Source organism: Muntiacus reevesi, chromosome 8, assembly GCF_963930625.1.
Source record: "Muntiacus reevesi chromosome 8, mMunRee1.1, whole genome shotgun sequence".
NCBI classification, from domain to species: domain Eukaryota; kingdom Metazoa; phylum Chordata; class Mammalia; order Artiodactyla; family Cervidae; genus Muntiacus; species Muntiacus reevesi.
Window position 1 is genome coordinate 31,783,912 of NC_089256.1, and position 25,805 is coordinate 31,809,716.

Sequence of the window (25,805 nt, forward strand, 5' to 3'; positions counted from 1 at the left end):
ACTTCCGAGCACATCTTCCCTGAATGTTTGACCTGTGGTTCTAGAACATCGTGCTTTCTGTCCGCTGGTTGTGTTTCTCCAGGTCCGGCCTTCAGGGCCTCATTCTCTACAAGCTGCTTCTTCTGACCACTCTGATTGAAAGTAGTCCAACACAGAAATGGAGGGGGAAACGGTTCTCAAGGGCTTTGAAAGACAGTTCTTTGCTGATACCACAGAGACTTATTTCAGAGACCTTGACGATAGTTCCAGAGGACTGGGAAGGTGAAGCCCAGCCTGAAGTCATCGATGCCCCAGAAGAGCAGGGTCACTACAAGCGCCCGCACTGTTCCTCTTCCCAAGACCAATGGGGAGAGAGGACGCACGGCTGCTCTGAGCTCTCCCTGCTCCCTTGGCCTAGGTCTATGAACCGCAGTTTAAGACTTCTCAGCAATTTGTCTTTGGCTCCCAAAGGTGACAGATAAGTTTTTGAAAAGAAATCTGGTATATTTTTGCAGAATAGCTGGAAGGTTTTTCAGATTATCTATTTATTTATGAATGTATACTATTTATAGATTTTTTAAATTAAAAATTAAAATTTATTTAAATTTATAAATATATCATTGATTTTATTGTATTTCTACATATTTCTTTATTCATCTTATGAAATTACCGAATGGAGTATCTGTCTATTACCCCTGTTTTATTCCTTTAAAATCAGGAACTTTAAACATGTGAAAATCAGCAACAATCTGGTTCTACTGTGATGTTCCTGTTGAAGCAAAGACAAGCTCTGAATCCTTTAACTGACCTGGATCAGATTGTTTTAGGGACCTCCCCGCCTCCAATTTGATTGTTTACTTTACTGCTTATTTTCAATTATATGGTGGAAGCACTCTGAAATCTGCCCACATTCTCTCAGCCCTGTTGGAGAGGCACCTGAGAAATAAAGGTAATGGTTCTGGCTCACATTTTTCTTTGACATGAGCGGAAGACAGAGACAGAATGGACCTGCCTTTACCCTCCAGCCCAGCGGTTCTCCAGGTGACCCAGGCTAGGCGTGTCAGCACCACCATCACCCAGGAACTTGTTAGAAAAATGCATATTTTTGGGCCATACCCCAGACCTGCTGAGTTAAAACTCCCAGGAATAGGGCCTTGGGAGCTTCGTGTTCAGGCCCTGTGGCTGTCCCAGCATCAGGCCCATATTTGAGAACCCCTGCTCTGGTCTGACCACCTAGACGCTCTCGTGGGAGGATGCTGTGAATTTCTGTCGAATTCTGCTGCAGCTGCATTGAAGACACTGCCGTGGTCTTTGAAGTTCTGATACATTACCCTTGTCTTGAAGGTGCGCTGGGAGGCTGGACTGTGAGCCAGGAGAGCTGCTTTCTCTATCGTCACCACTAACTGGTCCTGGAGGACTCCCTCACCAGGAAAGTGGAATTTTACCATCTGCCTTTCTTGCTTTGTGTGACAGGAAGATAAAATGAAACAGTGGATGTTAAAATGGTTTGAAAATGTTAGCATGCAATGTGAAATGCGAGGCGGCGTCCATATGAAAGAGTGCCTGTAGAGCTTTGCCTCGACCAGATTTCCCTGTGAACAGTCTTGTGCATCTGCAGGGGGCCGTGTTGCTTTGCACACCCACTCACAGCTGTTAGAAATCACAGCTAACTTAGCACCTGTGAATACAGAGGAGGCAAATAGGTCCTAGGAACATGACAGAGTTTAAAAAAAAATAGCTTTCATGAGACCCCAATCTTGGAAAATCAAATGCTTTGTAGTTTTTTCACTGTAAAGGGGGTAGGTGAAATGTTAGAAATGAAAGGGAGAAGGAAAGGAGGGGGAAGAATACCCGTTTACTTCTTAAGAAGGCCCCAGTCTCGTGGGATTCGCATCGACAGTGGTACCCAGTTTGCCCACAGGGTGGCAGCCGCCTCACGGCTCCTCACGCCCTGCCTCACGGGCCCTCTTCTCCCTCCGCACAACAGAGTGGGGGGAAAAGAGCCTTCTTCCATTCATTCAGCTCCCGCGCGTTTCAGCGGGTGGTTTTGTCTTCAGTTATAGAGATAATATCCCATTTGAGAAAAAGAAAGGTGACCCTATTTCAGTTAAAGTGATCTGTGATTGCTCATTGGGTGTTCCATGAGAAATGACTGCAGTGGACAGAAAGGGGTCCCAGTCCAAGGCCTGGCCCGTGGGTCCCTCTCTTGTTTGGTGAGAACAGCTGGACTGTTTTTTAGGAGAAATCATGACCTACCAGTTCAGCCTCAAGTTTCTGGTAGTTTACTCACCGTCCCATGTGCTTTCAGCCTTGAACCCCAGCACCACCCTCAGCAGCCCCCTGAGTCATTGGAGTCTTGGTGGTGGAAGTTTGCGGGAAACTGTTTGAGCTACAACACTGTGGGGCTTTATACAGCTCCAGGGCCCGTCAGGGGCCAGCTCGAGAAGGGGAGGCTTTCCGGATCACGAAGTTCTCCTTGGGGTTTCTTTAAATTCAGATTATATAAATTAGATGGAGATGGGCGTCCTTTCTTTCTTTTTTTAATCGAAGGATAATTGCTTTCAGAATTTTGCTGTCTTCTGTCAAACCTCAACATGAACCAGCCATAGGCATTATTTCTTTAAAAAATTTTTTTTCTTTAATTTTCTATTGGAGTATAGCTGATTAGCAATGTTGTGATGGTTTCAGGAGGACAGCAAAGGGCCTCAGCCATACACATACATGTATCCCTTCTCCCCCAAACACCCCTCCCAGCCAGGCTGCCACATAACATGGAGCAGAGTTCCCTGTGCTGGTCAGCAGGTCCTTGTCGGTTCTCCATTTAAAATACAGTAGCGTGTCCATGTCCATCCCAAACTCCCTAACTGTTCCTTCCCTCCATCCTCCCACCCCCATTTCCCGCAACCATAAGTTCTCATAGTTTGTATGTTTCTGTTTTGTAAATAAATTTATTTATATCATTTCTTTTTAGATTTTGCATGTAAGTGATGCCATATTTCTCCTCTGTCTGACTTACGAGATGCTCACACTTATGTAAATGGACTTAGGGAAATCACAAAATTCATGAGAATGGGTTTAAAACTATTTAGAGGTTCACAGTGTTTTTCTTGGAGTCATGTGGGATACATGTAGAATTGTATTCTGTTCGTTCCTAATGACTTAGCTGGTCCTGCTTTGTTCCACAGGATGTAACATTTCCTCTGCCAACTCTTCCCGCCTCTTTCCCAATAAGGGGGCCGTTATTCTCCCCGGCAAGTGGAGAGTGAGAAGCTCTTTTATTAAAACAATAAGGACATCTATAAATAAAATTTTAAAGGTATATACCCGCCTCTGAAATTATCTTATTAAGAATACCTTCATAATAATCCTTTCATTTTATTGCAAAAGACACTACTGTAATAGCAAGGCTAGAAAGGAAACACAGCTAATTATCAAAGTGACTCATGTACCAAGGTGGAAAATCCAAGTTCCTTGTGTGTAAAAATATCTCGTGATTGACGTGTTCCCAAATTTCCACAAAATCGATTTCCACGTCATGATTTAAGGCTTTGATTGCTTTCCCTCGTGGATCGCAGGAACTTTCCCGAGCAGAATGAGCATCCGGGGAGCGTGCTTCCTTATGAAATGAGAAGCAGAGGCTTCTGCAGGTGTGTGGGCAGATGAGGATGCTGGCGTGAAGGAGTCCATTCATCCCAGCAGTCGTTTGCTGTCGGGACTGTGAGCGCCCTGGCTCTCCCTGTGGGGGTGCCGAGGGGTCACCGGGGAATTCTGAGCAGAGAAGCTGCTCTGAGCGGCTCAGGCTCTACTTGGATCTCCGTGGAGAAGGGGCCGAAGGACCACTGGGGGCGCTGTCCATGGCCACCCTCTGACTTCACTTTCCACCACCTCCCAGCCCCTCTGCTCTCCTGGCTGTTTCTCGAGCCACCCCCGAAGTCCCCACTTGGCCCTTTTAACCAAGCAGCCCTCTGCCTGGAGCCTTCTCCCCCCGGGAGTCCTCAGTCCTCCTCTTGCACCTTCTTCAGATGCCAGGGTCTCGCTGAGCCCTTCCTAGTCTAAAACCTGCCCCCACCTCCACCCCCGGGTCTTCCTGCCCTCTCCCCTGTCTTTTTCTTTCCTTCCTACTTATTGCCAACTGCAGCATGAAGTGCAGTCAGCAGGCATTAGCGATGGGATTAATGTCCCAATAAACTCGTCATCAGTTGCAAAGATCTGAGGATAGAAAGTACCCGTAACACGACCAGCTCACCTGGGCCCAGAGCACTCACGTTAGTCTGCAGGAGGACAGAACCCTCTAACCCCAGGCCTAGTTTATCACGAAGGGTGGAACGTCTCCTGGGGTTTCTGGAACACCGGGCTGGAAGGGAGAAACAGCAGGAGGTGTGGGTGCAGACGGTTGTCGGAGCGCGGGTCCTTCAGCCTAGTGATCTTAGGGTCGAGTCTGCCCTGCGCTGGGTGAGAGAGAGAGGGTCGCCAGGCAGGCCTCCATTCTGAACCCCCAGCACTGTTTCTCCTGAAAGCATACGGCTTTCGCAACATCGTAAAGTCATGAGTGAGGGACCCTCTGTGTAGATTGTGGCAGATACATGGCGGGGTGGGGGGGGTCCACTCTAAAGGGCTGGCACGGGCAGGTGTGAAGCGGACATTGAAGGGAGTGCCGGCCAGCCGTGCCATCCCCCCGCCAGCTCACGGGCACCTGACGCCGTCAGTGACCCCGCCACGCCGGGCCCTTCCCGGAGTCTCATCTCTCGTCAGTTGCCTACGATGGAAGGAGGCTCGTAGCTTGCTCTTCAGACAGAACACAGGCCTCCAGCCACCTCCGTGTTTAGGGTCCTGGCCCTGCCCAACTCTGCAGGAGGGTCAGTTGCTGGACGGCCAGGCACCTCCGGCCTCCCAGGGCCCAGTTATTCCCGGGGAGCCCCCCGCCCCTCAGTCACAGGCATGGCTCCCGAGCCAACTCCGGGCCACCTCGCATCCTGGCCGCGCCCCAGCCCTGGCTTTCAGAGCTCCTGCCGCGTGAAGAATTCGGTGAAAATGTCTGTGATGGCACCACTCCACAGCAGGGACACACCATGGTGCCTATTTTTACTCGAATGACTCACTCTCTGCCGCCTCCTTAGGCTTCCTTCCTTTGGAGCGTGACTACCTGGCTGAATCTGCCTAACCGCTCATTCCTGACTGACCTCTCTTCACGCAGAAACGATGGCCACTCACAGGCCCTCTGCCAGGCTCCTTTTGTAAAGAATCTCAATTTATTTTCTCAAAATAGAAAGAAAGGTGATACCGTGCCGGCTCCGCGAGTTCCTGGTTTTGCCGGCTCGCCGTCCCTGAGACGTAAGCAGAGGTTCTGCCTCCCCGCAGCAGGGGTGGGCAGCTCTTAGCTGCGAAAGGAGGGCCCTGCATACAGCACCCTTGCTCCGGGGCCTCCTGACCGGCCCCCACCCGGCCCCATCACAGCCTCGTTTCCCTCTTAGGGAGAGACCTGGGTTCGATCCCTGGGTCGTGAAGATCCCCTGGAGAAGGGGATGGCTACCCACTCCAGGGTTCTGGCCTGGAGAATTCCATGGACCCTCTAGTCCATTGGGTCACAGAGAGTCGGACACGACTGAGCGACTTTCACTCACTCACTCAGGGAGCCCATGGCCTTACATTGTGAATATGACTTTGAAGATGAAAGCTCACCCTCCACCCCCCAAACAACTCTCCATTATCATCATTCTGAAACTATAGCCGGAATGTTAAACAGATTTTTGAGACAATTATTCCTTGCTGGTCTTCAGAAACAGAACTCAAATAAGAACGCTTATCAATTGCACTTCTGTTTCTGCTGAAAATCTCCTGACCGCCTGCTCAAAGGCCCCTTGTTCTGATCTCCCGGATGCTGCTCACAGGGGCCTGGCATTCGGGTGGACCCTTTATTCCCTGGGGAAGAAGGGGCAGTTTGCGAGGGGCCGGGACAGGGCAGGGAAAGCGTGCCGCCTGGCTGGAGAAGTCTCTGAGTTCGTGGGGGTTCTGACGGAGCACCCAGAGGAGCCCGGAGGCGCCGCTGAAAATAGTTACGGTTGCTTTTGTTTTTGGAACTTTTGCAAGAAAAAGAAATGTGTGGCGCCTAAGCACGGGGGCTCTGAGTCAGACCTGGGCGGGACGTCATTTTCTCCTTAAGGAGCAGAATATGGTTTCTCGATCCGTTTCTGCCGTCTTGGTGTTTAGCTGGATTCCTGGGTTGTTGGTCAGCCTGGGCACATCTCCACAGAGCACGGGGCCCGGGCTTGGCACCACCCGGCAAATCTGTGTGCCAGGGGAGGGGCTTTGGCTGCCAGGCCAGGTCAATTTTCAAGGCAGAACTGTGTGTAAAAAAAGCCCAGTGACACATAACTATTAAAAAGTAAAATTCCTGTTCCTGGGTGGGGAAAAGGGCACACACAGAAGTGTCGTTGTAAGTGATACGATTTACTTCTGATCTCTTACAGCTGGGGCTAGAAAGCTGAGTTTCCTTTCCAGAAAATTCTCGTTTATTTTCTAGAAAGTTGCGTTTTATTACTGCGGAAGGATTTTAATTTCCAAATGAGTATGCTTTTCTTTTTTTTTTTTAAACCAGGAGTTTTGGAAATCCCAGAGATGAAGTAGAAAAAGTCGCGGTGTATGATGGCAATTCTCAATTGCCATCAAGGCAAGACTCCCTCAAGGGGTGGGGGGAGTCATGCTGTGGTGGCAGACTTCTTTTACGGTCTGCAAACTGGCGTTTAAGTAAAAGTGGGCCGTTTCTCTGCACCAAGTTAAAGACTGTTGTGCTGGCTAAGGGGAGGCGTATATATAAGCCTTTATATAAGTATATAAATATTCACTAGTAACCAAAGAAAGGCAGGGAGAGTTATGATGCATCAGGTTTTTTGTCTAGGGTAGCCAAGATGTACTTTGAGCACTACGACCATCACAGACGGTTGACCTGCAGTGTGTGTGTGTGTATGGAGGGCAGGCTGTGGGGTGTGGGGTACGTCACAGAATTATGTAAAAACATTAGAATAGTTATGATTGCCTGAATCTGAAGCGTGCAGCCCGAAGAGTCCTGCTGGGGAAGCAATTGCGGCGAGCACTGGGTCTGTTTTGGAAATGTTCTGAACCAGAGGGTTAACACAGTGAGCCGCTTTATTAAAGGGCCCTTGCTCCGTGTTTGGGGAGAAACACACGCCCTTTTATTAGGAGCGTGAAGCAAACCCTTTGAGCTGCAGCGTCCCAGCGGGTATGTCTAGTTGCTGGGAATGATAAATCTCGACTGTGGAAGTCCCAGTCCTGGCAGGACTCTGGACTCAGCTGTCCTCTCCTCGCCCCTTCCCCTTCTAGACTGACCAGCGGCGCCATGTCCAGAGCCGGCCGGCAGCTGGCCCTTCTCCTGTGCGGCTGGTGCATGGCTGCGGCCGTCCCGGGGGACCCGGCCGAGGAGGGCTGTCCAGCCAAGCCCCGCCAGGCCGCCCACTATGTGGCCGCCGTGTACGAGCACCGGTCCTTCCTGAGTCCTGACCCGCTGGCCCTTACCAGCCGCAAGCAGGCCTTGGAGCTCATGCATCAGAACCTCGATGTCTACGAGCAGCAAGTGACGGCCGCAGCCCGAAAGGCAAGGCGTGCTCAACAGGGCGGGCTGGCCCTGGGTGGGTGCTCCCCCACAGCCCTTCTGGGAAATCAGCCCCAGAGCGCTAAGCTGAAGGAATCAAGTGGCTCAGTTCAATTCAGTCGCTCAGTCGTGTTCAACTCTTTGCGACCCCATAGACTGCAGCACGCCAGGCCTCCCTGTCCATCACCAACTCCTGGAGTTCACCCAAACTCATGTCCATTCAGTCAGTGATGCCATCCAACCATCTCACCCTCTGTCGTCCCCTTCTCCTCCCGCCTTCATTCTTTCCCAGCATCAGGGTCTTTTCCAATGAGTCAGTTCTTCACATCAGGTGGCCAAAGTATTGGAGCTTCAGCTTCAGCATCAGTTCTTCCAGTGAATATTCAGGACTGGGCCGCATCAGGTGGCTAGAGCCCCATTACTCAGAGGGCGGTCTGCAGACCAGAAGCATCAGTCTGCCCACCAGAGCCCATGAGAAATGCAGAACGTGGGGCCCTGTCCTAGACCTGCAGAGTCAGAATCTATTATTTCGCAAGATCCCCAGGTGATGCGTCCCCTCCAGCCAGGGTGGGAAGTGCCGAGCCAGGCCCCTGGTTCTCACACGTGGGGGCTGGTAAACCAACTGGGTGTCTGGCGGCTCCCATGCCCACAGAGTGGGCCAGGGTGCAGGTGGGGGCCTTGGCTTTTTTTAAGGCGCCCCCGGTAGGAAGACGGTGCAGAAACACCACAAGGCGACCCGCCTGACGGCCGCTCCTGTTCTTGGAGGCTTTCAGAGTCTAACTGAAGCAGGGAGCCACCCCGGAGCGGGTTTGCTGCCTCCCGACGACGTGGGGGGCTCATTGCTGGTCCCTGTCCAGACCCCTAGCAGCCCGAGGGCCCAGTCCAGACAGAGCCAAGCCAGCGGACAGAGTGGACCAGTGCCCCCTCTGTGCCCAGGAAGGAGGGGGTACCAACTGGAGGGAGGGCTGGGGAGGCAGGTAGGACCAGCCCGGCTGCTGAAGGACGCCCCACTCCCGGAGACAGGCGGGGACCCCCTGGGGGCAGAGCCCCGTGCCTGTGAGGTCAGGGGCAGACCACCTGCCCAAACAGCCCCCCGCCCCTGCTCAGCGTGGCCAGCCCTGCCCGGCCAGGCACTGGCCCTCACTGCGTTCTGACGTGCGGCCTGTAGCACAGGTACATGGAACACACTAATGTTGGAAGGGCGCCTAAAGGCCACGTCCAGCTGCTTCTGATGGGTGACCCTGCTCCTCTGTTCCCAACCCGGACACCTCCAGGGGCCCAGGGCTCACTGTCCACTTGAGGACTGTGGGAACTCCTGGCAGAGAGCTTCCTTTCCATAAGCAACAGTCAGCCTCCCTGCCACTGCCGCCCATCACGCTGTCCTCCAAGCCCAACAGGACAGACTGAACCCCCTCCCACCCACGCTGCCTTCCCCAGATCGCAGCCTGACTGTCACGGCCGGGATCTCCCCCCAGGCCCATCGGGGATCTGTCCCCAGGCCCATCGGGATCTCCCCCACGCCCATCGGGGATCTGTCCCAAGGCCCATCGGGGATCTCTCCCCAGGCCGATCGAGATCTCTCCCCAGGCCCATTGGGGATCTCTTCCCAGGCCCATTGGAGATCTCTCCTCAGACCTATTGGGATCTCTTCCCACGCCCATCGGATTCTCCCCCAGGCCCACTGGGGATCTGCTCCCAGGCCCATCCACAGCTTCTGGAGAGAGGCAGTTCCAGCCCTTCCCCCAAGGCTTCCTGGGTTACCTCATACCCAGCGCTGGGCACAGCTCTGTCGAGGGTAGGAAGGAGCAGACCTGTCACCATTCTCAGTCTAAGTGTTGTCCCCAGGCAAAAAGCTTTTCACAGTTACATTTCGCTGTGGGCTCCCCGAGCTCTTGCTGTCAGTCACAGCCCCCGAGCCCTTTTCGCACAGACACATACACTGCCATGGCCATGCCATCCTTGTAGTGTTAATTGATTTAACCTGATAGCAAAGCCTCCCATTTATGCCATTAAACTTCATTGTTCCAGCCTGTTGGGCTATTTGGGGATCTGTACTGCCATCCTACGTATCAGTTACCATCACGTCATTCACACCTCCCGGACACACCTTGTTTGCGTCTGTCCTCTCCCAGGCTATGCCCCGAGGCCCTCTCCTGACACAGATCCATTCTCTGCACGCAGGCGTAGGCTTGCACAGTGCTGAAATGTCACCCTTTTCCCTCCATCCTGTCCACAAAACCACGCTGAGACATTTGGCAGATGCCACACTGAAACCCAGAGACTCTGACTGGTGTTCCCTTCCTTTTCATCACCTGCCCCCAAACAAAACATGTAACGTGTTTTGTTAAGCATATGCTTCCCTCATAGCTCAGTTGGTAAATCATCTGCCTGTAATGCAGGAGACCTGGGTTCGATTCCTGGGTCGGGAAGATCCCCTGGAGAAGGAAATGGCAACCCACTCCAGTATTCTTGCCTGGAGAATCCCATGAACAGAGGAGCATGGTAGGCTGCAGTCCATGGGGTCACAAAGAGTCAGACACGAACCACCACCACTACACTGGCTGCAGACATCATTCCAGCTCTACTTGTGGTCCAGGAACAGAGATGAAGCTGTTGATCTGGTCATTTTTAGGGCTTACAGACATCTTAGCTCCTCTACGTGGTTATATGTGTTAAAGTCACCTCTAAGATAGGTTGATACCAAGTGTGTGTCAACGTTTGTATCAAAAATGCTATAAGGGCAGTGGTTCCTGCAGGCCAACTGAAAGAGTTCTCTCTTGACAGAGGCATTTACAGTGAAGAAAAGGATTCATGCTTAAAGATATCAGGCTGGGAGTTCACCTGGCTTGGCACTCGGAATTCCTCAGGAGTTCTTGGGCTCAGTGGTCTATCAGAAAACTGGTCAAGCCCTTTGTCAGGCATGCAAAGTGCTTCCTAGAAGGTAGGACCCCGAGTTCTGCCTCCGCTCCAGTCTGAGTCCTCATTCCTGGCAGACGTGTAGTTAGGAAATGCAATTTAACATTAGTAGGTATACATAACTGTTGCTTTCCACAGGTAAACCATTCAGTGCTTTCAAAGCTTTGTTTTTAATAAGGGGAAAACATTTGTCCAAGTATAATTTGCAAAACGTTAGAAACGTGACTCTTACCCATAGAGAAGAATGGACATGTGTCAAAGCTTTTGTTTAACTCATTAATAAACCAAGGAACCAGTAAAGTGGTAAAGCTGGCTCAAAAGAGAATTTGAGGAAGAGATGAGAGTATATCCATCAGTCAAATGAACGTTGAAATGAATCTGCCAATAGATTCAAAGCTGGCTACTGCTGTCCTCTGCAGCACTGTGCTTAGTCGCCCAGTCGTGTCCGACTCTCTGCAACCCCACGGACTGTAGCCCACAGGTTGCTCTGTGGGTACTAGAGTGGGTTGCCATGCCCTCCTCCAGGGGATCTTCCCGACCCAGGGATTTAACCCAGGTGTCCCGCATTGCAGGTGGATTCTTTAGTCCTACAGGGCAATAAAACATCATATTGAGGGTGATGTTCTGTTAAATAGCAAAGGCAAACAATGGTACATTCACTAGATAAATGATCCTTGAATGTGCTTGTCAGCCAATACACTGCTGTATCGTGGAAAGATATACAAAGAGTGGAGATTGACATTCTTCATCTTGTTTATTTCCAAGTTTGTGATAATTTTCCTTTCTAACGTGCAGTAAGATGACCAAATGCATATTCTGCTGGAGGGAATGAATTTTGCTGTGATCTTTCTGGAAGGCTATTTGGCAACATATGTTAAGAATTTAAAATTGTTTCCTATGTTTGACACTCAGGATTTCCACTTATAAAGCTTTAGGCTTATAAAGCTTTATTTATAAAGAAATAACCAGGGTTCCAATCAAAGATTTGGGTACCATGCTCATCCAGAAAGTGTTTTGAGTACTCTGTATGCAGATGGTCACCACAGTTGTCTCTTTATTACAAAGAGTTAGGAGCAATTCAAAGGTCCGGTAACAGAGGATAAACTGTGGTGTCTCCTTAAATATTATCCAGCGTCTAATACAAGAGATGTTTCTGGAGGTGTCTTTGTAGCTTTTTTTTTTTTTTTAATAATTTTGTTTATTTATTTCTGACTGGGCTGACTGTCATTGCTGTACACAGCCTGTCTCTCACTGTGCTGAGCAGGCCCGACTCTTCGTTGAGGGTATGTGGGCTTCTCCTCGTGGCGGCTCCTCTCATTGCGGAGCGTGAGCTGTAGGCACTCACGTTTCAGTGAGCACTCGGAGCTTGCAGGCTCCAGAGAGCATGGGCTCAATCGTCAGGGTGCTGGGGCTCAGCTGCTCTGCAGCACGGGGAATCTTCCCAGACCAGGGGATTGAATCCCTGCACTGGCAGGTGGATTCTTACCCACTGTACCTCCAGGAAAGTCCTGGCATCTTTGTAGTCTTGATGTTCTGTAGTGAGAGCATCAAGACAGAAAACTGTGTTTATTATTGTCTCAATTATACACACACACACACATAGGCAGAGAGGAGAAAAAATGAAATCAGGATGTTAGCAATTCCTATCTTCATGATACAGGCTTATGAATTCTTCCTTCATAATTTCTGTTCCAAATGTTCTACAAGTAAACTTTCATGGATTTTATATAGCCAGGAAAAAGTATAAGGGTGTGCAGCACATTCTGGAAATCAGTGACTCAGATCACCTGTTATTCTTGATGACCCGTGCCTGCCCGGCTGCCCTCCGCCACCGTCCGCTGTGGCTGAGACTCCAGGCTTGGCACCTTCAGCCCAGTAAGCAGAGAGCACCCCCCCGCGAAGGGCCCAGCCCTGTCCGCTCGGGCTGTCTCAGGTGCCTGCCAGCCCCCTGCGCCGCCCCACGTGTGAAGAGGTCTGTAAGGGGCCCAGGGCTCAAAGCAGAGTCTGCTAACTCCCAGGGAGAGAAACGCAAGTTAGAGCCAAGTCCTGGTTCCTATGCTGAAATCAGCTCGATCCGGACCCCCAGCCCAGGGGGGCCCCACCTCGGCTGCGCGTTAGAGTCACCCGGGGCCCTGTAGACAAACTGTCCCTGGACCCCGCTGACAGCCCATAGAAGCAGACTCTCGGGATGGGCCCCCGGATCAGCCCCAAACAGCCAGTGTGTTTTCAGAAGCTCCCCTGTCTGACGGAGAAGCGCAGTGAAGGCTGAGAAGCCCTGGACTGTTGGCAGCATGTCTGTTGAGCTAGGCATTCAGGGCCTGTTGTAGTTTCCACTCTAGCCCCCAGGGCACCGCCCCCAGCTCCTAAGCCCGCTCCCTCCAGCCAGGCTCACCCATCCCCTCCGCCCCCGACCAGCCCCAGGCACTTCCCTGGTTCCGGGAGGACACTGTCTCGGTTCCCTCAGAGTCAGGCCACGTGAGCCCCATCACCAAGGCTCAGGTCCCTGGCCCTCCGGTCCCTGGTTCTGAGCAGCTGCGGGAGGGCTATCGGAGGATGCGGGCTGCTCCCCGGCACCTGCTAACAAGCTGTCCTCTGATGTTCTGACTTACAGGGTGCACAGATCATAGTGTTTCCAGAAGACGGCATTCACGGATTCAACTTTACAAGGACATCCATTTACCCATTCTTGGACTTCATGCCGTCTCCCCACTTGGTCAGGTGGAACCCGTGCCTGGAGCCCCACCGCTTCAATGACACGGAGGTAAGTGAGGGGCCTGGTCTCCCTCCTAAGAGGGCAGGAGGCGCATGGAGCTAGGCCAGGCCAGGGGCCAGGAGCCAGGACATGCGGAGTGAGACCGACCGGAGCCCTTCGGCCCCGAAAACCAAGCCCAATCTCCCTGTGCCCACAGTTAGAGTATGGCATGTCTGCTACTGTGAGGCCGTTACTCACCTGCGGCTCATTCTGGTTTTCAGTCACCAAGGAATGCATGAATATATGCTGGAACTACAGATCAAACAGAAGTTAAAAAAAACGGGGTTTCCCCGGTGGCTCAGTGGTCAAGGATCCAGCTGCCAAGGCAGGAGACGCAGGCTCCATCCCCGGTCCAGGAAGACCCCACATGGAGCGGAGTGGTTCCGCCCGTGGGCCTGAGCTCCCGGGCCTGCGCTCGCGGGCTACTGCTCCTGGGTCCGAGCCTGCCCTCCTGAGCCTGGGGACTGCGGCTACTGAAGGCCAAGCCCCCTCAAGCCCCAGCTTCACAGCAAGAGAAGCCCTCACTCACCGCGGCCAGAGAGGCCTCGCAGGAACGAAGACCCGGCACAACCAAAAATCAATAAATAAAATTATTGTAAAAACTTAAAAAAATGAAAGTCCACTTCAGCACCCCCCACCCCCCATCCTACCCTGCTTTCTAGAGAAAACCATAAATGATTGGATGTACCTCCAACTATTAATATACTCTTTTCTATGCATCCAGCAGATACTGACATCATTTTTATTTTAAAGAAGTTTTTTCCTTGATGTACAGTTGATTTCCAATGTGTTAATTTCTGCTGTAAAGCAAAGTGGTTCATTTATACACACATTGTTCTTTATGTTCTTTCTCATTCCTGTTTATCACAGGTTATTGAATATGGTTCCCTGTGCTATATAGTAGGACCTCGTTTGTCGGTTTTATAGATAGCAGTTTGCATTTGCTAACCTCAAACTCCCAATCCATCTCTCCCACAGCCCGCACCCCGCCTCCCTAGCAACCGCAAGTCTGCTCTTTATATCTGTGAGTCTGTTCCTATTTAATAGATGAGTTCGTTTGTGTCCTATTTTACATTCCATATATAAGTGATCCCACATGGTATTTGTCTCTTTCTGACTTACTTCACTTGGCATGATAATCTCTAGGTCTATCCGTGTCACTGCAGATGTCATTATTCGTTCTTTATGGCTGAGTAACGTTCCATTGTGTATGTGCACCATGTCTTCTTTATCCTTTCATCTGTGGATAGACACCTAGGTTGCTTCCATGTCTTGGCTATTGTGAGTAGCGCTGCTGTGAATATCGGGGAGTGTGTATCTTTGTGGATTAGTCTTCTCCAGGTACACGCCCAGGAGTGGGCTTGCTGGGTCATCTGGCTGGGCTGGGTCTTAGTTGCTGCACGCAGGAGCTTTCCTTGCAGCTCAGAGACTCTCTGGCTGCAGCTCGTAGGCTCACCCATCATGGCACACTAGTTGCAGGCCTAGTTGCTCCATGGCATGTGGAATCCTAGTTCCCCGGCAGGGATCAAACCTTCATTCCCTGCCTTGCAAAGCGGATTCTTAACCACTGGACCACCAGGGAAATCCCTTTAGTTTTTTTTGAGGAAGCTCTGTGCTGTTTCCCACAGTGGCCATGCCCATTTAGATTCTCCTCCACAGTGTCAGAGAGTTCTCCTTTCACCATACCCTCTCCAGCACGTGTTGTTTGTAGACTTTTTCATGATGGCCATTCTAACCGGAATGAGGCACTGCTTCATTGTAGTTTTGATTTGCATTTCTCTAATAACTAGCAGTGTTGAAGATCTTTTCATGTGCCTGTTGGCCATCTGTATGTGTCGTCTTTGGAGAAATGTCTATTTAGGTCTTCCTGCCATTTTTCAATTGGGTTTTTGTTGTTGTTGTTCCATTGTATGAGCTGTTTGTATATTTTGGAAATTGAACCATCGTCTGTTACGTCATTTGCAATATTTTCTCCTGGTCTGTAGGTTGACTTTTTGTATTGTGTCCTTGACTGTAGAAAAGCTGTTTAATTAGGTCCCACTTGTTTGATTTTGCTTTTTTCCCTCAGCTTGAGAGACTGACCTAAGACAGCATGGGTACAATTCAGGTCAGAAAATGTTCTGCCTGCATTCTCTTCTAGGAGTTTCATGGTGTCATGTCTTAATATTTAAGTCTTTAAGCCATTTTGAGTTATCTTTGTGTATGGTGTGAAGGTCACTGATTTATTTACATGTGGCTGTCTAACTTTCCCAGCACCACCACTTCCTGAAGAGACTGTCTTTCCTCTGCTGTATATTTTTGCCTCTCTTATTGAAGATTAATTGACCATAGATATGTGGGTTTATTTCTGGGCTCTCTCTTCTGTTCCACTGATTCATGTTTGTTTTTGTGCTAAGACCACACTGTTTTAATTACTGTAGCTTTGTAGTCTTGTCTAAAATGTGGGAGGGTTATCCCTCCTACTTTATTCTTTTTCTTCAGTATTGCTTTGACAATTCTGGGTCTTTTTATGGTTCTCTATAAATTTTAGGGTTATTTGTCCAAGTTCTGTGAAAAATGTCATGCATAATTTGATGGGGACCACATTAAATCTGTAGATTGCTTTGGATAGTATGGCCATTTTAACAAAATTAATTCTTCCGATCTAAGAGCATGGAATATCTTTCCATTTCTTTAAATCATCTCCAGTTTTCTTTCATAATGTTTTATAATTCTCAGTATATGAGTCTTTCCTGACCTTCTCGGTCAGGTTTGTTCCTAAGTATTTTTATTTTATTGAAACAATTTTAAGAGTTTTTTTCTTTTTTTACATTCCCTTTTTGATAATTTATTTTCAGTGTAGAGAAATGCAACTGATCTCTGTATGTTAATCTTGTGTCCTGCTACCAGACTGAAGTCGTTTATCAGTTCTAGTAATTTTTGTGTGGATCTTTAGGGGTTTTTTAAATATAGCATTGGGCTTCCCTGGTGGCTCAGAGGTAAAAAAATCTGCCTGCAGGGCAAGAGACTTAGGTTCAATTCCTGGCTCGGGAAGATCCCTAGGAGAAGAGATGGCTACCCACTCCAGGATACAGTATCATGTCATCCGCATATAATGACAGTTTTACCTCTTACCTTCCAGTTTGGATGCCTTTTTTTTTTTCCCTTGTCATTGCTGTGACTAGGACTTTCCAATACTATGTTGAATACAAGTGGTGAGAATGGGCATTCTTGTTTTGTTCCAGATTTTAGCAGGAAGGCTTTCAGCTTTTCACCATTGAGTGTTATATTGGCTGTGGGTTTGTCATAAGTAGCTTCTATTATGTTGAGATATGTTCCCTCTCTCTCTCATCTCTACTTTGGTGAGAGTTTTTTTTTCATGCATGGATGTTGAATTTTATCAAAAGCTCTTTCTGTGTCTGTCAAGATGATCGTGTGGTTTTTGTCTCTGGTTGGTGTGATGTATCACATGTTGATTTGCTTACACTGAACCATCCTTGTGACCCTGGGTTGTGACCCTAGGATGAATAGCCCAGTTGTAGTATATGATCTTTTTTATGTGTTGTTGGATTCAGTTTGCTAATATTTTGTTGAGAATTTTTCCATCTGTATTCATCAAAGATATTGCCCTGTACTTTTCTTTTTTGGTAGCATCTTTGGTTTTAGTATCAGGGTGACGGTGGCTTCCTAGAATGTCTTTGGGAGTGGCCCCTCCTCTTCAGTCTTTCAGAATAACTTGAGGAGGATCAGTATGTTATTTTTTGTGTGTTTGGTAGAATTCCCCAGTGAAACCATCTGGTCCTGGACTTTTGTTTGTAGGAAGTTTATTTTTTTTTTATTATAGATTCTATTTCACTTGTTGTGATTGGTCTGTTCAAATTATCTATTTCTTCTAGCTTCAGTTGTGGTGGGCTGTATGTTTCTAGAAACTTGTCCATTTCATCTAAGTTGTCTAAATTGTTAGCATGTAATTGTTCATAGTATTTTCTCCTGGTCTTTTATATTTCTGTGGTAGCAGTTGTTATCTCTTCTTTTCCTTCTTTTGTTTATTTGGGGTCCTCTCTCTCTCTCTCTTTTTTTTTTTTTTGGTTGAGCCTGGCTAGAGATTGGTTGATTTTGTTCAGCCTTTCAAAAGACCAGCTCTTGGTTTTATTGATTTTTTTCTGTTGTTGTTTTAATCTTTATTTATTTCCTCTCTCATCTTTATTATTTCCTTCCTTCTAATGACTCTAGGGCATATATATAATTTTATTTATTATTTTTGGCGGTGCTGGGTCTCATTGCTGTGGGTTTTCTCTAGCTGTCGTGAACAGGGGCTCCTCTCTGATTGCAGTGCGCAGGCTTCTCACTGCAGTGACTTCTCTTACTGGGAGCCTGGGCTGTAGGGTGCTCAGCCTTTAGCAGCTGCGGCATGTGGCTCAGTAGCTGCCGTTCCCGGGCTCTGGAGTGCGGCTTGAAAGTTGTGGCCCGCAGGCCCAGGTGCTGCACGGATGTGGGATCCTTTCTGAACCGGGGGTGGAACCGTGTCTCCTGCCCTGGCAGGTGAGCTCCCCGTCGCTGAGCCCCCAGGGGAGCCTCTGACTTTATGTGTGGTTTGTTCTTTTTCTCATTCTTTTAGGTGATGGGTTAGATTGTTTATTTGAGCTTTTTCTTGTTTTTTGAGGAAGGCCTGTATCATTATGAACTTCCCTCTAAGGACTACTTTTGCTGCATCCCATAGATTTTGTATGGCTGTGTTTTCATTGTCATTTGCTTCAAGGTATTTTTAAAATTCTTCTTTGATTTCATAATTGATTAACCCTTTGGTTTTTGATAGCATGTTGTTTAGTCTCCATGTAACCATTTTTTTTTCCTCATTTCTTTTTCTGTAGTTCAGTTCTAATTTCATGCCATTGTGGTCAGAAAAGATGCTTGAAATGACTTGTGGCTTCTTACATTTCTTGAGGCTTACTTTGTGCCCTAGTAATGTAGTCAATTCTAGAGAATGTTCAATGTGCACTTGAAAAGAATGTGTTTTGTTTTTTTTTTTAATGTAAGGACCTGAAAATATCAATTAAGTTTAACTGTTCTATTGTATCATTTAGGATCTCTGTGCCTTATTGATATTCTGCCTGGAAGATCTGTCATTGATGTGAGTGAGGTGTTAGTATCCTACTACTGTTGTATTCCTGTCAATTTCTCGCTTTATGTCTGCACTTGTTTTATGTCTTAAACATTTGGGTGATTCTATATTGGGTGCATACATATAGACGAGTGTAATAGCCTCTTCTTGTACTGATTGTTTTATCATTATATAGTGTCCTTCTTTATCTTTCTTTATGGTCCTTGTTTTAAAATCTATTTTGTCTGCTGTGAATATTGTGACCCTCATTTTCTTGTCATTTCCATATGCATAAAATATATTTTTCCATCCCCTCAGTTTGTTTGTTTTTTAACTTATCTTTATTTGGCTGTGCTGGGTCTTAGTTACAGCATGCAGGATCTAGTTCCCTGACCAGGGATCGAACCTGGGGCCCCTGCATTGGGAGCGAGGAGTCTTAGCCACTGGACCACCAGGCAAGTCCCCACCTCCCCCACTTTCAATCTGTATATGTCCTTCATCCTAAAGTGAGTCTCTAGTAGGCAGCATATTATAAGCATTTTTTTTAAACCCAATCTGCCACTCTTTCTTTTGATTGGAGCATTTAGTCAATTGACATTTAAGATAATTATTGATAGATACGTATTCATTGCCATTGTAGACTTTGTTTTCTAGTTGACTTTTTAATTTCTTTTTTGTTCCTTTTTCTTCTTCTTTTTGTGATTTGATGATTTTCTTTTTGTATTATACTTATGTTCTCTTTTTGTTTTTCTGTGAATCTGTTGTATGTTTTTGATTTGTGGTCACCCTGTTTTTCAAGTATGTTAACCCCTTCCTACATCTACTTGCTTTAGACTTATAGTCATATAGGCTGAAACACATTCAGAGGAAGAAAATCTCCTTTTTCTTACTCTCTTCCCCAACATTTTATGATTTTCATGTCCTCTTTTACATCTTCATATTTATTCTTTTGCTGTTCATTGCCTTCACAAAATTTTTGATTTTTTAAAAAAAAATCTGTATAATAGTTTTTTGAAGTGATTTACTTGCCAGTTGTGATCTTCTCTTTTCCATAGATTCTTGCTTCTTTTCTATCTAGAGAAGACCTTTCAATATTTCCTTTAGGGTAGGTTTAGTATTGCTATATTCTCTTGGTTTTTTGCTTGTCTGAGAAATTCTTTATCTCTCCTTCTATTCTAAATGATAATCCTCCTGGGTAGGCTATCCTGTGAAAAGTGAAAGTGAAAGTCGCTCAATCGTGTCCAACTCTTTGCGACCCCATGGACTGAAGTCCGTGGAATTCTCCAGGCCAGAATACTGGAGTGGGTGGGTAACCATTCCCTTCTCCAGGGGATCTTCCCAACCCAGGGATCAAACCCAGGTCTCCCACATTGCAGGCAGATTTTTTACCAGCTGAGCCACCAGGGAAGTGCAGATTTTTCCCTTTTAAGACTTTTTTAAAACTCTTAAGACTCTTTTATGAGTGTATCTTGCTGTTCCCTTCTGGACTGCAACTTTTCTATAGAGAAAGAAAGAAAGAAATGGAAGTTGCTCAGTCGTGTCCGACTCTTTGCAACCCCATGGACTGTAGCCCACCAGGCTTCTCCATCCATCGGATTTTCCAGGCCAGAATACTGGAGTGGGTAGCCTATCCCTTGTCCAAGAGATCTTCCCAACCCAGGGATCGAACCCTGGTCTCCTGCATTGCAGACAGACGCTTTACCCTCTAAGCCAACAGAGAAACCCATTTCTGTAGAGAAATCAGCTGATAGCCTTAGGGGGTTCCCTTGTAATTAATTCTGTTTTTCTCTTGCTGCCTTAACAATCCTCTCTATCTAACTTTTGTCATTTTAATATAGAATGTCTTGGTGTAGGTCTGTTTCAGTTCACCTTGTTTGGGACTCTCTCTGCTTCCTATATCTGGATATTTGTTTCTTTTTTTCGTTTTGGAAAGTTTTCAGCCATAATTTCTTCAAAGAAATCTTTGATCCCATTTTGTCTTTCTTCTCCTCCTGGAATCTCTATTATGTTTAAATCTCTATTATGTTTAGATTGGCACCCTTTATCCTATCCTATGTGCACATGTGTGCTAAGTCGCTTCAGGCGTGTCTGACTCTTTGCAACCCGGTGGGCTGTAGCTCTCCAGGCTCCTCTGTCCATAGGATTCTCCAGGCAGGAGTACTGGAGTGGGTTGCCATGCCCTTCTCCATGAAATCTTCTCAACCAGGGATCAAACCCATGGTTCTTGTGTCTCCTGCATTGCTCTTTATCACTAGCGCCACCTGGGAAGCCCACATTATCCCATAGTCTCTATGGGATGAAATGAAGTCTCAATGAAAACATTGCTTTCATTTTTTTTTTCTTTTTATTTGACTTTCTGTCTGCCTTTCTGATTGAGTGACTTCTATTATTCTATCTTCCAGGTATTTATTCATTCTTCTGCTTTATTTAATCTGCTATTCATTGCCTTTAGCTCAGCTTTTGTCTGGGCAAGTGAGTTTTCTAATTTTTCTTGGCTCCTCTTTGTAGTTTCTAGTTCCTTTTAATGGTAATCTGCATTTTTATCAATCGCTCTTCTTAATTCCTTCAGTATTTTCATTATCTCCTTCTTGAATCCAGTGTATATTTGCCTGATGAGGTCTGTTTCATCGTTTGTTCTTTCAGGGACATTCTCTTGATCTTTGAATTAGGAGTGGTTCCTCTGCTGTGTTTCACTTATATTTATTTCTCTTACTCTGTGAGTTTAGGAGAAACAGTGATCTACTGTGGTCTTGGAGATCTAGTCTAGCTTTATGTGCTGGCATCCCTGAGTAGCCTGTGTGGGTTTATATTTTTGGTGTGAAGGCTGTCTTTAGTATAGATGTCTGATGCTCTTTCCTCAGTCTATATTGGTCATTATCCCCTGGATAGGAGGTGTCGTGGTGAGCAGAGCCTGCGCTGGATGTTGAGCAGCCCTCCTCTTTGCTCAATGTTTGTCATTGCCCACTGGGGGCCAGATCTGCTCCCGCACTGTTGGAGCAGAAGCCCCCAGACCCGTTTCTGAGCTGGGGTGCGAGGGAGCCGGGGAGCTGAGGTGGGATTGGAGCACTCCTGCTGGGAGAGGAGCCACTAAGTGTTCCTCCGCCTGCGCCGTGCTCCCCCGAGCATGCTCTGTGGTGTCACCTGTCACACAAGCGTACAGAGCCTTCGGCTCTGGGCACTGCTCTCAGTCACTTCTCAACCACGGGAACACGGGCAGCCTGCCCTGGTTCCCTCGGGGGGCGTTCTCACAAGGCCAGCGCAGCTTAGCTGAAGTCGGGCATCCCGAGAATGGTAGTCGCACCCCTGGATCTGCGGTGGGACCTGCGGAAGCAAGCCGCACCCTGCCCGGCCCCCGTGTGCACGTCCCCACGGCACACAGCTAACCCTAACCTTAACCCTAAGGCCGGACCTGTCCCAGGCCTGGGAGCTGCCCCCTGGGGTGTCCCAGGGCGCTGAGCTTACAGAGTGGGCAGTGGTGGGGTGGTCACCCCACAGTGACCCGCACAGTGGCGGGGGAGGGCTCGATTCCTGCCTCTGCACGTGAGCAGCCCACGGGTGCTCCCCCAGAGCTCGCAGAGGTAGCACTGTCATCAGCACCCATGGAGAAAGAGGCCGCTGTGGTGGCCACCCCTCTGTTCGGGCCGTGTGCGTTAACAGTGGGGTTTTGATGGCAGTGCAAGCCCGCCATGAGCATGCCAAGACTGAGGCTCCCACGGCAGGCCCACCGTCGCCTTGCACGCTAGCTCGCAAAGGCTCCTCACTTCTGTGGCGGGCCCAGGCTTCTTCCGCATACACCTCTGCCCGTTCACCATGCTCCAGCCCCTCAGGCTGTCTGTGTGCAGCCCAACGCGGCCCTGTCCCTCGGGCTGTCCTCGGAAGCCTGAGTTTCAGCACCCAGCGCCGCCACTACAGACCTCGGTGCATGCGTGTCTCTGGCCCAGGGCGGCAGCTCAGACCGACCCTGCAGGCCTTTCTGCCCTGTCTGCCTCGGGCTGGTGGCTGGACTCCCCTCTGAGCCCCTGCAGCTCCCTTCTGTCTTGAACTGAGCTCCCCGCCGGTGAAGGGGCTTCCCAGGGCGCGGGAACCTTTCCTCTTTCTCAGCTACTTCTCAGAGGTGCAAGTCCCGTCCCAATTCCCACCCTCCACGCCCGCTTTTTTTTTCTTTCGTCCTACCCATGTGTGGCGATTTCTCTTACGATTTTGGGTGTTTGAGATGGTCTGCCAGCATGCAGCGGGTATTCTTGTGAGAATTATTGCAGATGGGAGTGTGTTCTGACGTGTATGGGGGAGGAGGTGAGCTGCACATCCCCCTGTTCTGCCACATTGATTGGAGCCCCACCCCCCTCCCCGGGACAAACACTTTTAAAATAATTTCTTAAAGAGCACTGTGTTTTTCCTTTAAAGGATTTTATTGCAACTTTGCATCCCCAGCAATAGCACATGAGTGCCTGTTTGCCCATCCTTTGGTCAGTGAGAGATAGAATAGTCTTTTTAATTTTTGCCAGTCTTATAGAGGTGAGAAATGAGACCTCATTATCATATTAATTTGTATGTCCTTACTGCTAAAGAGACTGAGCATCTCCTCAGGTGTTTGTTGGCCGTTTGTATTTGTTCATCTGTAACCCACCTGTTCATATTCTCTGCGTGCTTTTGGTGGTGGTTACTTTTTTTCTTATTGATTTATGATAGCTGTTTATATATTATGGACATAATACAGGTACTATTCTAAAATTATAAGAAGAAGGCAGGGTTTAAAACTGCCTTTATTTACACTTTTATTTCCCCCTGTAGGTCCTCCAGCGCCTGAGTTGCATGGCTATGAAGGGAGAGATGTTCCTGGTGGCCAATCTTGGGACAAAGCAGCCTTGTCATAGCAGTGACCCAGGGTGCCCAAGTGATGGTAGATACCAGTTTAACACGAACGTTGTGTTCAGCAGTAATGGAACCCTGGTTGACCGCTACCGCAAACATAACCTCTATTTTGAGGCAGCGTTCGATACCCCTCTGGAGGTGGATCACATAGTCTTCGACACCCCCTTCGCTGGCAAGTTCGGCATCTTCACTTGCTTTGACATACTGTTCTTTGACCCTGCTGTCAGGCTCCTCAGAGACTCTGACGTGAAGCATGTTGTGTATCCGACTGCCTGGATGAACCAGCTCCCACTCTTGGCAGCCATTCAGATTCAGAGAGGTTTCGCCATCGCCTTTGGCATCAACTTTCTGGCTGCGAACATCCACCACCCATCTCTGGGGATGACAGGAAGTGGCATACACACCCCTCTGAAGTCCTTTTGGCACCACAACATGGAAAGCCCTGAAGGTCACCTCATAATTGCCGAGGTAGCCAGAAATCCACCGGGTCTCGTCAGTATGGGGAACGCCACAGAGAAAACGGACCCGTCCCATAGGAAGTTCTTGGAACTCTTGGCAGGGGATCCCTACTCTGAGAAGGATGCCCAGGACGTCCATTGTGATGGAGCCCCCAAATCAACCACCAACGCCTCTCCCACATTTAACTCTGAGATGATGTATGACAACTTCACCCTGGTTCCCGTATGGGGACGGGAAGGCCACCTCCGCGTCTGTGCAAACAGCCTGTGCTGCCATTTGCTTTACCAGAGGCCCATCGTGTCCCAGGAGCTGTACGCCTTGGGGGTCTTCGATGGTCTTCACACGGTGCATGGCACCTACTATGTCCAAGTCTGTGCGCTGGTCAAGTGTGGGGGTCTTGGCTTTGACACGTGTGGGCAGGAGATCACAGAGGCCACGGGGATGTTCGAGTTTCACCTGTGGGGCAACTTCAGTACTTCTTATATCTTTCCAATGCTTCTGACCTCAGGGATGACCCTGGAAACCCCGGACCAGCTGGGCTGGGAGAGTGATCATTATTTCCTGAAGAAGAAGGGACTGTCCTCTGGGCTGGTGACGGCAGCTCTCTATGGGCGGTTGTATGAGAAGGACTAGGGGGTGTGGAAACTGGCCCCCCACACACACACACTGGCACAGGCTGAAGCTCACAGCAGTGGGACCACCTCTTTGCCCCAGAGCCCATCTGGGAGGAGGTAGGGAGATGGTGCACTAGGGTCTTTCCCTCTTAGGTGGAAATTAGTGAGATATTTTCTGGTATTTTATACTCTTGTTTCTATTTTTCAAGTCATTTCTTCCTCCAGTAGATCTTTCATCACACAATTGTTTTAAGAGCTCAAACAAAAATAAACGTCAGTTTAAATTTTACATGTCCACAGGACGGCTACTTTTGTGTGTTGTGTGTGTTTCTTCTTGTTGTTGATCAGTGACACCCAGGATAAACGGGTATTTCACAAGCCTCAAACATTATCGAGGGTAAGAACACTCAAAGCAAAAGCCATCTTAGAATGGCTGCAGTGGGGACTTTTCCCTGCCTGTGGCCAGAATTCGAACCGATCATGCCAGAGCCACCAGCGGCCTCAGCAATGTGGAGCCTGAGGCAGCTTTTAAAAGCAGGGGGAAGCTTTTCTCAAATCTGCCTTTCTGCCAGTGATTGGAATGTGTCAGGCAGGCCTCAGCACAACTGGGGAGAAAGAGGGCCATGCTCCGGAGAGAGAGAGGCTGGAAAAAGTGCCGAAGAGAGGGCAGCAGCGGGAACAGATGAGTAATAGGATTCCTGGGCACAGCATGTCTCATCCAGGGATTCCAGGCACGTCGGTAAATCACGCTGGCTCTGGGCAAGCGCCTTCTGGCTGCCTGGCTCTGAGGGATGGAGTGATGCTGTGAACTCACCCCTGGTCCACGGCAGGGGCTTCTCCTTGCAGACAGGTGGCCGGAGCGGCCTGGGGCTGGCGCACGCAGACTCTATCCACTCACCGGACAGGTGTCTTTGGAGAGCCCACCACAGACGGAGCAGGACCTCCCACGGAGTTAACTGCAGATGCAAGATCGTACTCAGTGAAGACAGTTTTCAGGCCCTTGGTGTCACTATTCCTTGTGTCCAACATTTCCAAGTTGTTTTGACTCTGTGCCTAGTATTATCTCAGATCACTTTTAAAGCAGAAAATGGATAGCTTTCTTTTTTTTTTAAAGAAAATGGATAGTTAGCTGTCTGTGATTTGCCTCTTCAAAGTATAGCTAGTTTCATCTCCGTTATAAATTAGGTGTTTTAAAGCAGTATGTGCATATATATATATATAATATATAATTAATTGTTATTATAATTATGCAAAGTAAAAAATGAGATTCTTTCCCTGACTCCCACAGTGTGGCCTTCCGGACCCTTCTCTGGCTCTCAGGCAGGATAATAAAGGGCACAGATCCAGGAGTCAGGCTGACGGTTGCTTCCTTGGCCTCCTGGTTTACGCTTCCCCACACAGACCTCGCCTATTTATTTGACCCCTGTTGTGCCCCTTTTCTTATTCGTGGAATGTGTGTTGAATCATTCACATGGGAAAGAAGCGAAGATCCACTGACTCACTGCCTGCTTGCAAAGGCCTGGAATG

General features: G+C 48.5%; 1 protein-coding gene across 7 annotated transcripts in view; it reads left to right on the top strand.

Annotated features, from left to right (window-relative positions):
• BTD (biotinidase) overlaps nucleotides 1-24,567 on the top strand; it is a 43,966-nt gene extending 19,399 nt beyond the window's left edge. For 5 of the 7 annotated variants that reach the window (XM_065943356.1, XM_065943357.1, XM_065943361.1 and 2 more), the window contains exons 2-4: nucleotides 7,318-7,588; nucleotides 13,113-13,262; nucleotides 23,125-24,567. In XM_065943356.1, coding sequence (XP_065799428.1) covers nucleotides 7,334-7,588; nucleotides 13,113-13,262; nucleotides 23,125-24,297 — 1,578 coding nt within the window. In that variant the 5' untranslated portion in view covers nucleotides 7,318-7,333 and the 3' untranslated portion in view covers nucleotides 24,298-24,567. Of the gene's footprint in view, nucleotides 1-3,185; nucleotides 3,296-6,392; nucleotides 6,413-7,317; nucleotides 7,589-13,112; nucleotides 13,263-23,124 lie in introns of those variants that run through there. The other 2 variants (XM_065943359.1, XM_065943362.1) reach the window with 2 other exon arrangements.
• The last annotated feature ends 1,238 nt before the right edge of the window (nucleotides 24,568-25,805 follow it).